The 13,926-nt window shown below is 37.6% G+C and overlaps 2 protein-coding genes across 2 annotated transcripts; both read right to left on the bottom strand.

The window, feature by feature from the left end:
* Positions 1-200: 200 nt before the first annotated feature.
* Positions 201-7,059, bottom strand: LOC144437581 (ganglioside-induced differentiation-associated protein 1-like). Its single transcript, XM_078126548.1, has 5 exons — positions 6,878-7,059; positions 3,853-4,045; positions 3,041-3,223; positions 2,300-2,599; positions 201-1,762 (listed from the first exon to the last, which is right to left on the bottom strand). Exons 1-5 carry the CDS (start codon positions 6,926-6,928, stop codon positions 1,527-1,529), a joined length of 963 nt encoding a protein of 320 aa, XP_077982674.1. The 5' UTR covers positions 6,929-7,059; the 3' UTR covers positions 201-1,526.
* A 1,840-nt stretch (positions 7,060-8,899) lies between these two features.
* LOC144437860 (ganglioside-induced differentiation-associated protein 1-like) lies at positions 8,900-13,883 on the bottom strand. The gene is made up of 5 exons (XM_078126891.1): positions 13,731-13,883; positions 12,139-12,331; positions 11,518-11,700; positions 10,810-11,019; positions 8,900-10,211 (listed from the first exon to the last, which is right to left on the bottom strand). The coding sequence occupies exons 1-5, from the start codon at positions 13,785-13,787 to the stop codon at positions 9,841-9,843; spliced, it is 1,014 nt and encodes a 337-aa protein (XP_077983017.1). The 5' UTR covers positions 13,788-13,883; the 3' UTR covers positions 8,900-9,840.
* Positions 13,884-13,926: the final 43 nt, after the last annotated feature.

Genomic DNA, 13,926 nt, shown 5'->3' with positions numbered 1-13,926 from the left:
ATGTGTGTCTATGTATGTGTGTGTATGCATGTGGATATGTCTGTGGGTGGGTGGGTATGTGGGTGGGTTTTTGTGTATGTGTGAATTATAAGTATGCATGGATGTGTATCAGTTTGATTTGTTATTTGATTGGGGATTGGGAAAATATGAAATACAGCCATTGAAACAGTATGCACATATACACAGTTTATATGGTAATATATTTAGGATTGAAATAATCCTATTTATTGTCTATTCATTATTGCCTTAGATACTAAATAATATTGTCAGTAAAGCATACCATCATCCAGTGATAGCAATTTGTGTAATATATACATAACTCTAGTACATACAAGGAAAGGAGGGAGGGGGAGGGAGAGAGAGAGGGGGAGGGGGGGGAGAGGGGGGAGGGAGACAGAGACAGAGACAAAGATATAGAGAGCAATACAGAGACGAGGCTGAGGCAGTGTGACTCAGAGAGATACATAGAGAGAATGAGAAACAAAAAGAGAGAGATAGTCAGACAGAGCGATAGGCACATGGAATACATACATATTTCAGGGCCCTATGTAAAGACAAGAACATGTACATTCTCTATAAGAAATAACTACAAAAGGTTATGGCCTTTATCAGGTGGAAGAACTCTGTCCGAAACCCAGCTAATATATGTAAATGAGGATTTGTGTTATTGACAAGCTTATGTATGATATCTCAGACCTTTCTATAGTGGTCTGAGATGAATACTATGGTAAGGACCAAAGTACATACAGTATGTCCACATAGCAATAAAATGGAACGGAATTTAAAGTTTGCATGCCTAACATACAATGAATAATGAATTATTTTGGAGCCAAAATATGATGAACTTTCCCTGTGGAAAGACCAACCACTATCACAACTGGTGACTCTTTCAAGATTTCCATTTCTCTTTTCACAAAATCAGAAATATCTTACACAATACTTGGCTTCGCTAAACTCGTTTTCATTGTCATGTCATTTTTCACACTATCGTTACATCTAAATGATAATACTCTGATCTAGGTAATTGTTGCAAGTATGTTGGCTAGATACGGCACAAAATCATTTATCGATAACATATTCTGTAGTAAATAACATTACTTGGCTGGGTAAATAATCTTATAAATCACAAACTCTACAAATCTACAGAGCCTATTATATATATAACAACAAACTACAGTAGCGTAAATGTTAAGACAGCAATATCTGCTTTCATTTGTTATGGTCAAATAAAAGTCGATGAGAAGATCTACATGTTATTTGTTAGTACATCCAATTTATTATTCCTAAATTATACATATTTTTTATTGTTACTAAGTTTACAGATACTAATTTATTGTAACTGAGATCTTGTTTCGAATATCAAAATTCACAGTTTATTTCAGTGAGATCTACTTCCGAATCATTTACTGCATAAAGAAAATATGCTTGGGGGTCAATATGCCACTACCGTACACACATTATGGGGGACTATCCACCCTGAGGTATAAACGTGATACTGATATGGCATTGCATATCTCGTTACAACATTACAGTATGGTACAGCTGTATTTTAGTGCTTGGAAGAACAATGCGCTCCATGGCGGCAATGCTTTCTTGTAACTACTACGGTCTTTTACACGTTCGTAGTAAGCTGCCACGTGGGGATGCTTTCCATTTGCCCAAAAACGACCAGCAAGTCCGGCTTCTTCCAAATGGTACAGAATAACTGACCAATAAATGTCGGCGACATTGTAGTTGTCACCACACAGCCATTTTGGGCATTCTAAAAAGAAAGAAAAGTTGCGAAGTCAATGAGTGCACCATCTCGTATGAAATGTTATGTTATTACACACATCAGTGGCTAGCGCTGAACTTGATCTGAGTTGTCAAAAATTATAGTTGATATTTTAATTATAAGTGTCATGTATGATCCGATAGGTTGCAACTTCTGTTGAAACGCGTCCACTTTGATGTTGAGTCCGGGTAAGAATCTTTTACCACCAAGACGACGAAATCGTTTTGATTGGTTCTAAATTTCTATATAGTTGAAAACATCAACATTGATTCTAGGATAATTCGTGAATCTCTCTCTCTCTCTCTCTCTCTCTCTCTCTCTCTCTCTCTCTCTCTCTCTCTCTCTCTCTCTCTCTCTCTCTCTCTCTCTCTCTCTCTCTCTCTCTCTCTCTCTCTCTCTCTCTCTCTCTCTCTCTCTCTCTCTCTCTCTCTCTCTCTCTCTCTCTCTCTCTCTCTCTCTCTCTCTCTCCCGTCTCCCAGACAGAATTATTCAATAAAACCCTAAATTCAACAAATAAATTATTACCCTTCTTTTCCTTTCTTTGAAACCACCAAAATGGCTCAGGTTTCTTCTCGCCATCTTTCTCCTTTTCTTCCTCTTCTTCTTTAGCTACTTGTTTCTCGAATTCCTCCTCCACTCGTTCCAGTTCACGTTCTAATTTCACCATCACATCTCCAAAGTGAACCAAGTGCTTCTTCAGTTCTTCAGAGTCTGGCTCTTCTGGCAAGCTTTCTGCCTCTGCCTTTTTCTCCATGTACGCATCTTTGAGATCTGGGTTCTCCTCCGAGAGTTTGTCACATCGTTTCGGCACTTCTTCTCTGATCACTGGTAAAGATATAGATGTAGCACAGTGACATATATTTTGCTACTCATATAGTCTAGAATCCGTCATTTCGCGGCATTCATATCACCATCATGATGGTTTTCACTGGGCTGTCTGCAGTCGCTCGTGCTTTTATGATATTTTGAGATAATTTTTTTTAATTTTCTTGAAATGTTGAATGCCAAATGCGCGATTTTATAGGGGCAAGATGAAGAAAATGCGAAAAAGCCACTACCAACAGTCTATAGGTAGAAGTAGAAGAGTGTAATATTGAGGGACAATGAAAACACAGCAAATGCCAGAAAAAAACGATAAAATTAGAATAACGAATTAGAGTGAAACAGAAAACCAGTACCAAGTATGAAGACTCTTTTGAATTGCATTATAGGCGTTCCTAGTTCTCTCAATCGTTTACTAACGTTATAACATAATCCATTACTTACATTTCAATAGACATTGTGCCATGGTTTTCTTTCTGTTGGCACTGGAATCAGTTGTTTCAGAGACATCAGGATACCAAGGAACATCGATTAAAATCTTGAAAGGAGCGAAATAGTCAGCCATTTCTTGAAACATGGCACAACGTTCACCTTCTTCACTCTCTGTATCAGGACACAGCTTCTTGGCTTTATAAACGAATAATTGTCTTCGTTAGGATAATTAATAATCATATAATGGGAGGATAATCTATCAGTCAATTATGCAATGTTGTATGTGTGACTTTCATGTCATACCATTCAATTTCGTAGAACCCAACCCAAGCCAAGCCAAGGGAAGCCAAACTAAGCCAAGCCAAGCCAAGCCAAGCCAAGGGAAGCCAAACCAGACCAATTCAAGCACAAGCCGACAAAGCCAGACCAGACCAGAACATACCAGACTAGGCAAGATTAATTCAAGTCACGCCATCAGACCAAACCAAGTAAACAGAAATCGTAGTAAATCACACACTTACACTCATCAACTCAACTCAACTCAACTCAACTCAACTCAACTCAACTAACCTTAACCCAACCCAACGCAACGCAACAACGATACACCACACCACACCACACCACACCACACCACACCACACCACACAGCACACCACACACCAAACCACACCACACCCAACCCAACCCAACCCAAGGCAACCACAATACACCAAAACACACACCACACCACACCACACCACACCACACCACACCACACCACACCACGCACCACACCACACCACACCACACCTATACCTTTTCAAAATTAATGAAATATGACTTACTATCTGGGAAGGTTTCATCGATGTATTTTAGAATCTCCAATGACTCGGGAATTACGCTTTCTCCATGTTCAAGCACTGGAACCTGGCATTTCGGGTTCAATTTCACAAAGGAGGGTGCAAGTTGGTCCAAGTCTGGAAGATCAACATCCCTATTCTTGTATGACAGATTCTTCTCAGCAAACCCAGACCGTACCTTTAAGTGATTAACAATAACACCTTTACTATCATAATGTTAGAAGCCAGTTCTTTCACATATGCAAGTGCCAATTTATAAAATTTATAAAAGTAGTACAAACCACATTAAGTGATGATCACGATTACCAATGATGTAACTATATCGTTGATCTAATATATTATCTTAATCTCTCAATTATACTCGGTATGTACATTATCAAAAGAACTGACGGCATTAGTCTACATCAACATATCAATTTACATTTCCATCTTATAACAACAGATCTAAGTATGACAATTTCACCCAACTGATAACAAATGAGATTCAAAATGCGACGGCAAAATAATATCTTGATTTTTTGAAACTCCGAAATACATGTACTGAATCAGATGGTAGATTTTAGAGCTATAAAACCATACTGAACTGGGTCGAAACAAAGTATGGAATACTAACATTTGACATTGATTTCCAGCCTGATTTAAAAGTTGTCTTTTTTCAGACTGCAAGACACGAACGTTCTTGTGTCAAAGAAGAGTTCAAATCGATGATATTGAAGGGGAGATACGAAATAGTCTTAAAGTGTTTGTTTTTAAAAAGGCAATTGCAAATTGGTCTATGTGCAATCAAGGCTGGTCATCGAGGCTAGGTATTTCATTCATACACAGATGATGAATGAGCAGTAGGTAACAATCATGAATGCGTAGAATTTGTGGATGAGTACAGGTTGGATGAATGCATACACCCACTAGCATATACAGCTCTGTTTAACCCATCGGGGACCAGGGTAGACATTTGGATAATGCATACTAAATCAGCCATGAAAACATTTGGACCTCGACTGGTCCGTACTTTTATTGCTATGTGCCATCAATTTTTGTTAGAGAAGAAATACGCCCACTCGTCCATCCAGCGGCAGTGTTGTATTCTTCTAACAACACATAAAATAAAACAGCCCCTTTTTTGTGTAGGGTGATGAACCGTGAATACAAAGACACTACTGTTCGGTTTTTGGGTCATACAATTGACAATGTGTTCAGCTAGGCTTACAGTTCTAAATGTTACTAGCATGTGCAGAGAACAACATAATCATACACATTTGGAAATATTAAATTTGGTAAATTGTACCAATTAAAAATAAATGATTTTTTAAAAACAGTTATGATTGCTTGCTGTAATCGATGATCAATATTCGATTTAAAAAAAATAATAATTCAATTTAGTAGTTCTGAGGGTCAGATAGCCAGACATGGCACAGTTGTTTGTTGTTTTTAAAAAAACACAGCTGATAGTATGCATACAAGATTTTCACAATGAATAGTTTTATAGCAGAGCCTTTCCGTTTTCTCGAATGGGCTGACAATTTCTATCGAAACAAAATCGGTCGACTATTTTATTATCACCATTTGACCCATAGTCAATTTCTACTTCTAAACTATGCCACGTGAAATTGACACTCCCATGTATTTTGTCTGTTTCTACGGAGGGAGTCATTATACCAGCGTCATTAAAGATACCTGGTTGACAAGTATCCATCATTCTATTGGACAAAAACACACCACCCGTATTCACTTTTAACATGATAATTCTAAAGGTCACGTCGGGTCAGACAAGCAGACAAACACTGGTTTTTATTGTTGAACTGGTCATACATATCACAATGGTAAAATCACAGGAATGTCAGCTGATATTACAAGCATCGATTTGAATACTGTATAGAATTATAACACAGAAAAAAACTCTTAACTTCTACATAAACACAAAAAGGAAACAACAAGAACAGTAAAAGGGTTGCTTTTACTATACAGGACGATAACTAGGTGTGTTCAGATCATGATCATGTGATGTTACCAAGCGTTGCAATCTGTTAGTAGAGATATGTACACCATGCATGTATTCATGTAACATCACGCAAATTTTGAACATAATGTAAATGATATCAAAAAAGTATATGATGTCCTTAATCTGCGCTTCTGTTGAATAGGTTCTGATTAAGGTGAACGGGGTAAAGAATCGCTTCATATTGTCATGGTCAGCTGCATCCACGTACACAATAAACTTAGTTACACAAAAGGTGATTGTTTGAAAGATGTCCTATAAATAAGAACTTCAATATTCTGTTGCTGTGCAGAACTAAAATAATGAATACATACAATCCACCAGCCGTGGCAAATATCACATGTCATCTATGCATATTCTGATAATGGTTGACGTAACATTCGGGGGGGGGGGGGTGTACGTTAAGAGTAATTCGTTTGCGACCCATAAATATACAATCACAGTCTATCGCGATTGATGGACTGTGGTACATTGTACCCACGCAAACGTTTAAACAATGGTTTACCTGTATACTCTGTCCGTCTTAAAGAAAGGAATTTGAAAATGGGGTATGGTCGTAAACTGTGGTGGTCAATTTTAGTCTTAGACTAACGATTCTTGTAAATACCCAAATGTCATCAATATGTACTATTGCTCATACCATAATGTTAAAATGGCCTACTATTGCAGTATCATTTCAATACAATGATATCATGAGCCTTTTTTAGTTAGTTCAATAAAACGTGCCAGCATTCCACAATGTCCAAAAAGTTAGTATATTGAGCGATCCGATGAGTTTGAATTATGAATTACATTGAGGAATACAAACCAGAAACCATGGGTTTGTCTAGAATGCAGTGACCTAGAAACAATGGAACATGTGTGATTTTATACTCAGGGGAGCGACACACAGGTCTACGGTAATGTTAGATCAACACCTCATAAATGGGTGTAGTCACAAACTTATTTCAAGTATCTGTCTTTTAGTCTGCTAAAATTGCAAAAAGAGAGAATAATAAGGACAAAATTACTTACAATCTGACTGTAGAAGGACAAGTCATACTGATAAAGTATCAAATCGGCCATTGTAGCAGTTATTTCTGGCTTCACAGTAGTGATTGCATAGAACGGGTGTACAGGTTGATTTGCTGAAAGTGCTGAAATGAAGTCAACAACAGCCCAGAATACTAATATATCAGTGTTACTTGTCCTGGCTGTGACCCCGATTAGCACTTCGCTTGTGTAGACTATTGAAAACGACCATGTGACGACACGTATGCTAATACAGGGCATGCAAACCCACCTTTTTAAAGTTCCTTAATATAATGGAACACAGCAGAGCGAAGTAGATATTGAAATCGGCACGTATGTATACATTAATAGAGACACGAATATTGGCCAATAAACAAACACAAATATATTTTAGGATTATCCTACAGTTAAAACACGAAAACATTTCATGATAAAGACTGATCTGTGCAGGTGAATAGTTACAAATACATTCAAAATTTATACAACAAATAAATTCAAAATTTATACTGCAATAAAATACTTGGGGGTAGCTTTCAACTTCTCCAGGGATGTGAAGTCACGTTGTTTACGCATGTGCAACTTCATAGTATTGTCCCACACAGATGGTAAAGTGTACCGCGGACAGCCATCGGTATACATAACCATCTGTCCATCATCCATTTACAGTATGGTGAACAGCTGGTCCATTTCTTTAGGAAGTGTAACGTTATTTCTGTACACCTGGATACATATACCAAAATCAATATAGATTGGAAGTTTTATGTGATAATGCATAAACTATAAGTTATGTATTCAAATGTGGAAATATCATGGAGGTAATATTTCTACCTCCACGGAATCTCGTCGTTAACATTGTTTAGGTAGTCATGGTAGAAATAGATGACATTTTGATATTGTACCGCGGGACACTTCGTTGTCAGTATGTACATTTCAAAATTTGAAACTTGTAATGTCGGTATACATGCTTGTACACATTCAACGTTAAAGTTCTATTCAGACCATGTCTGGCCATGACAACCCAGTATGACCTATATCAGGTCAGGTCAGTGCACAGTAGAGCCAGACCACTTCAACTCTAAGTTTTATCACTTAGTGTCTATGATACATACGTATCCTAACAATATTGGGTACTTAATTGAGGTCAACTCGGGTCAATCGATTTTAGATGTGATAAACCGCGGCTGTGATTGGCCAATTTCATTGAAGAATGCTAGTTTGTGAATAGTTGTGAATTTTAAATGATCAAATTTCATTCTTGACTAGTGGCTCTAGACATAAACTATATTTGACTACTTAAGTTAGTCTGTATTCAGACGCAGATTAATCTGTATTCAGACGCAGATTATATTTTGTCGTATTCCTAAAAAAACTTTCTGAAATGTGTTATTTAAATACTAATTGTGTGGGAATACATAACCTATGACATGTAATCTAATAGTCAGCATGCACAATGCACGTACAAACAGAACACGCGCTACTCACTGAGGATTCGAACACATAAAATATAATCTAGCGTCTGTTTTGACTTCATGAACTTTCAGCACACACTATGTTTTAATTCTATTAATGTCAGCGGCAACAAAAGTATTAAAGATAAATTACAAAAAAAAGTGAAGACGACTGTTGACAGTCTATACTTAAGTTGGAAACTGCTAAAACAAGTCTAAGGTCTGAGCCAGGGTCTGAGCCTGTAATCTTGACTTAGAAGTAGACCGTGTACGAACTCAATTAATTCCCCATATCGTTCGATTGATGCCAGATCTGTTATATGTGACTGTGTTGGTGTGAATGAGATTGAAAGTGTAAAGTAGATACAATCGAGTTACAACTTCTTGGAGACTACTTGTTTGTCCCAGTAACAACTATATCAGCTAGCTTAGCACCTTAAGGTCAAGGAAAACAAGTAAGTTAGTTTTATTATGATTTACATATATAAATGAATGTTACAAGTCATCAACCTTCAAATGACAAAGGGAATGTGAAAGTATACATTTATACGTAAGTTTACAATTTTAGCCATAGGGAAAGATAATCATAGCGAGCTCGTGTCGACATTACCTTGTTCTCATATGACACGCTGCATGAAAAGTAGAAATGATTAGATTCTTTGACCCCTAAATTGACTTTGACTACAGAAATTCAAGTCTTTTCCCGATAGTAATATATGATTAAAGTTCTTCAACAGTCATCACTAAATCCAGCCACATCATCTTGGGTGGTACAGAATAAAATTGTTTTTTTTTATGAATCAAAATTCTATACATGATAAGTGACGATGAAAGTTCACTGACGTCATTTCTAGGAGCAATTCTGCTACTCAAACACCTTCTAATCTTTTCTACTTGAAATTAAATACACATGTACCAATCTTAGTCAGCAAACATGGTACAAAGCCTAAATATCTGTTCGATTTAAAAATACCCCTTTCCTCGAATCTATGGTGTTCTACTACTGGTTGTCTCTGACGTTATCAACAATATACTGGTTCTTCTTCTGTTGATTTTATCCAATGGCATAACATCCAATATTAATCTTTGCTCTCCCCGAAACCTACTATCTATAAATATTCCCAAAATAAAAAAAAACAAACTATAAAAATGTCAATTTTTGAGTACATAAGTTGCGAATTTCTTCTGTTGTGATTCATGATTTCAACTTAGAACCCTTTTGTCCATATGACACATATGCATGTACGACGTACCATACTTAATCGCTTCAGTAAATACTGTCTAGTTTCATTATTTTAAAAGTTCCCTTTTTGTAAATGTTGTTATTTTTTTCAGCAAGGTTTTCAAATTAATTAAGCAAGAAAGATCAATAATATTGTTGTCGTCTTAAATATGGCCGAGATTAGCCAAACAATTTACAGAAAATTTAACTCAGACGACAATTTTTGGTGGGGATTAACTGAAGATAATTTTTGGCGGAACGTTTTGGCACTGAAGAGGTTAACAGTTTTGATGGTTTTAGTCCTTCCAAACCCAAATTACATCATTGACCGACAGAGGAAATGGTTGGAGATGGGTTATGACGTTTCCACCTTTGCCTTTCGTCAGTGCATATCCTACACCGAATCCTACTACTGCAGTGGCTACAATGGCAAGTATCCATGGTAACTTAGGTTTGACCATGTCTATTAGGACTACAAATAGAGATGGTTTGGATTTTATGAAGTTCTTGTCATTTTTGACTTGTTTGTAGTATTCCTCCACACGAGGGCGTTTTCCATCAGCCCAATATCGCTTCTCCAAACCGAGCTGCTCGAGACGATACAATGTCACTGACCAATAAATATCAGCTGAGGTGAAATTCTCCCCACACAGCCACTGTATTTCACCTTGCAAGAGAAAAATGTGAAAATTTAAATAATAATGCAAAAAAGTTGCCTTGGATTTGTCATTTGTCAGCTCGATTAGTCAATCGGCTAGTCAGTCAGTCAGTCAGTCAGTCAGTCAGTCAGGCAGTCCTGTTGTCTGTCTGTCTGTCTGTCTGTCTGTCTGTCTGTCTGTCTGTCAGCCAGTGAACAAGTCACTTAGTCGATCGACCGATCGACCAATCAAACAAACAAACTAACTAACAAACAAACAAACAAACAAACAAACAAACAAACAAACAAACAAACAAATAACCAACCAACCAACCAACCAACTACCCAAACGAACAACCGACTGACCGACCGACCCAATCAATCAATCAATCAATCAATCAATCAATCAATCAATCAATCAACAATCAATTAATTCTGTCTGTCCATATATTTTGTATTAATACACACTCGTTATCAAATCAAGTATCTCTGAGCTTTCCTACTTCACTCTCCTTTCTTCCTCCCTCCCTCCAATTTCGTCATTTTGTAGTAAATTGTACAATCGACCTATATGAATACATATTCCATCTCAAAATTACTGTATTAAATTCATTTTCATACTCTTTACCTTCCATGCAATTTTCATAATTTCTTTCAATTTCTATTTCCAATTTACTCATGACGTCATCTGTCAAATGTAACATCATCTGTAACTCGTCAACATCCGGGTCAAGGGTGTACTTGCTCCCCCATTCACTCTTTTTCTGGTAAGCCTCTTTCAAATCAGGATGCGCCTTTGCATACTCTTCACATTTAGCTGGTATGACGTCACGGAATACTGTAATGGGTTGGAGAATGAAATCATTGATGATGATGATGATGATGATTATGATGATGCTGATAATGCTGCTGCTGCTGCTGCTGATGATGATGATGATGATGATGATGATGATGATGATAACGATCCTCCCTTTCCTCCTCCTCCTCATTATCATCATCATCATCATCATCATCACCACCACCACCACCACCACCACCACCACCACCATCACCATCATCATCATCATCATCATCATCATCATCATCACCACCACCACCACCACCACCACCATCACCACCACCACCACCACCACCACCACCACCACCACCACCACCACCACCACCATCATCATCATCATCATCATCATCATCATCATCATCATCATCATCATCATCATCATTGATCACAAAATTGATCACGGGTGCAAAAAAAATCGAAGGATATTAATTCACGGATTTAATTAGTCTAACAAAGCTGTATAACTTCAGATTCTATAATTCGTCATACTCACTGTACCTTTCCTACTTTCCTTCATCACATTGGGTGCAAAAGCGGATATGACGTGTTCGGAACCGGATATTTGTTGTAGCAAAGGAACACTTGTTGTTAGTACTTCAGAGTCGATTTTTGAACAAAGTTTCTTGAAATATTTGCAGCGACGTCCTTTGTGTGTTGATTCATCGGGGGTAAGTCTGATAGCTATATAAAGGTGTGACAAAAAACATTTAATATCAATGAAGAAGGGATCCGAGCAGCTTGTATCAGTCTTTAGTTGATATACAATAATGTAGATGTATGTATGTATGTATGTATGTATGTATGTATGTATGTATGTATGTATGTATGTATGTATGTATGTATGTGCTTGATTTCGTGTGTGTACACCCATCATTACACTGCACCACTACACAAAACTGCATCCCATCACACCACTTCACACCACACCACACCACACACCGCACCGCACCGCACCGCACTACACCACACCACACACCGCACCGCACCGCACCGCACCACACCACACCACACCACACCTTACCACACCACACCACACCACACCTTACCACACCACACCACTCTATACTCTTGTCAGAATGTTTACAGAGAAATATTGTATTCACAAATCAAATTACTTACTGTCAGGGAAGATGTCATCCAGGTATTGAATGATTCTTTCTGAGTCAGTAACAACCGTGTTATCGTCAACTAGTACGGGAACCTTTCCAAGTGGGTTAATGCGCATATACCAAGGTGTTATGTGTTCGAATTGTCCATACCTAATATGATATTTACGATAGCTCAACCTTTTGGCAGCTAACGCCATCCTTACCTGACGAGACAATGAAGAATTACAGAGTAGCAACAGGTATATGCGTTTATTGCATAATCGCTCCCCTAAAATGCAACGATTAATTTTACTAAAAAAGAATATACTTGGAAACTGCAAATTTTGATTTTGTAATAAAATGTAGAAACTTTTAACTTGTAGAAAAATGATTTCTGAAACACTGTATGGTCGTCATGTTACCGTCATGTGCCAAAATAAATATTTCTCATAATGTTGCAGAACAAAATATGTGTTCAATGTTGTCTAAATCACTTTCACAACACCATGTGTGTTAGCGCCCTCTAACACCCAGTGATCATTTGACTAATCAAGCCAGCATGTTGGGTTCAGAATATATCAAAGGTCAAAGGTTAACTACTGAAGAATGTATGTAGGACACGACTCTACTTTCACTGAAAGACAGACACGATATAGATGGCACCTTTGACCTTGATACGACGATAAGTAAATTGCTAGCGTTTTATGTCCAGCTGTTTTGAACATTGTCAGTATCATGTATTCATAGACTGTATTGTGAGCTGCTACAGTACCTACAATACATACGATACATACAATACTACATAAGCACGTAGAGCTACCACCAGACTTGTCTGAGGATGTATTAACATATTGGTTACTATCTGTCACGAGTTCAACTGAACAGCAGCCTCGCACTACATGTAAAATGGGTCCCTAAACACACCAATGAACTGTTTCCATGCATACTCGCATATAAACCATTTTGGGGCGTATACAATACACGATTCATAGACGATCGGAGACATCTACAGTTTTTTCGTTTAATCTTATTCTGTTACAGACAACCTTATATGACGAAGGCTTTGGAATATGTGACCCGTCTATGAATGTTTCCAAAAATGAATATCTAGGGACGACGCAAGCATTGATGTTCTGAATAAACATTAGCAAAAATTCAATGCACAGTGTACTATGTACAGTAATTGATGAACAGTAAAGAGTTAAACTTGTAAGATTTAGAGGCCTTGATTGTCAGTTATCATGGTGACAGAGGCAAAGGGCACCTTGAGCGTACTCTATGAATATATCGTCCTTACATATAGTGGTTTATCAACAATTTATTTTAAACAAATACCCTAACCAGAAAGGCATTTTTTCAGCTCCGAACACCCACTCATTGCCTTCAAATATGATACTGCACCCAATACAGCTTGCAGTTGTATGTTGTATGACCCACGGTATGCAAGCAGATATAACACCGACAGACGTCTACAAAACAACATACAAACTTCCATGATATCGATCCGATGCCCCCTAAGGGGCAATGGTCAAACTAGAGTACAATCAAAGTGGGGTCGTTGGCAAAACAAAACTAAAATTCCGAACAGTTTATGCAAAATTAACAAAAAAATGGAACACTTACTCTTTGTGAGTAAAACGAGTACTCTATATCATACAATAACAGGTCGTTGTGTGCCATGTTTTTTCTACTAGTACTGGATGACTGTTGTCAACACGGTTATTACCTCTCTGCTAATTGTGCTGTAATTTACAGCGAAGCTTTATCCGGTATACACATTCTTGTCCTTCCTATCTCTCAATAGGGGTCATGTCAGGTC

This window comes from Glandiceps talaboti, chromosome 7 (genome assembly GCF_964340395.1).
Source record: "Glandiceps talaboti chromosome 7, keGlaTala1.1, whole genome shotgun sequence".
Lineage (NCBI taxonomy): Eukaryota > Metazoa > Hemichordata > Enteropneusta > Spengelidae > Glandiceps > Glandiceps talaboti.
The sequence above is the reverse complement of the archived record's forward strand: the minus strand, read 5'-3'. Positions and strand labels throughout refer to the sequence as shown.

Excerpts from the sequence above, each read along its gene's own strand:
- LOC144437581 (XM_078126548.1), bottom strand. The coding sequence starts at position 6,928 with ATGGCCGATTTGATACTTTATCAGTATGACTTGTCCTTCTACAGTCAG. Across the intron at positions 3,224-3,852 it reads CGATGAAACCTTCCCAGATA|CCAAGAAGCTGTGTCCTGAT; the intron begins GTAAGTCATATT and ends TCGTTTATAAAG. Across the intron at positions 2,600-3,040 it reads GGCACAATGTCTATTGAAAT|TGATCAGAGAAGAAGTGCCG; the intron begins GTAAGTAATGGA and ends TATCTTTACCAG.
- LOC144437860 (XM_078126891.1), bottom strand. The coding sequence starts at position 13,787 with ATGGCACACAACGACCTGTTATTGTATGATATAGAGTACTCGTTTTAC. Across the intron at positions 12,332-13,730 it reads ACTCGTTTTACTCACAAAGA|GTAAGGATGGCGTTAGCTGC; the intron begins GTAAGTGTTCCA and ends TTGTCTCGTCAG. Across the intron at positions 10,212-10,809 it reads TTATGAAAATTGCATGGAAG|GTGAAATACAGTGGCTGTGT; the intron begins GTAAAGAGTATG and ends TTCTCTTGCAAG.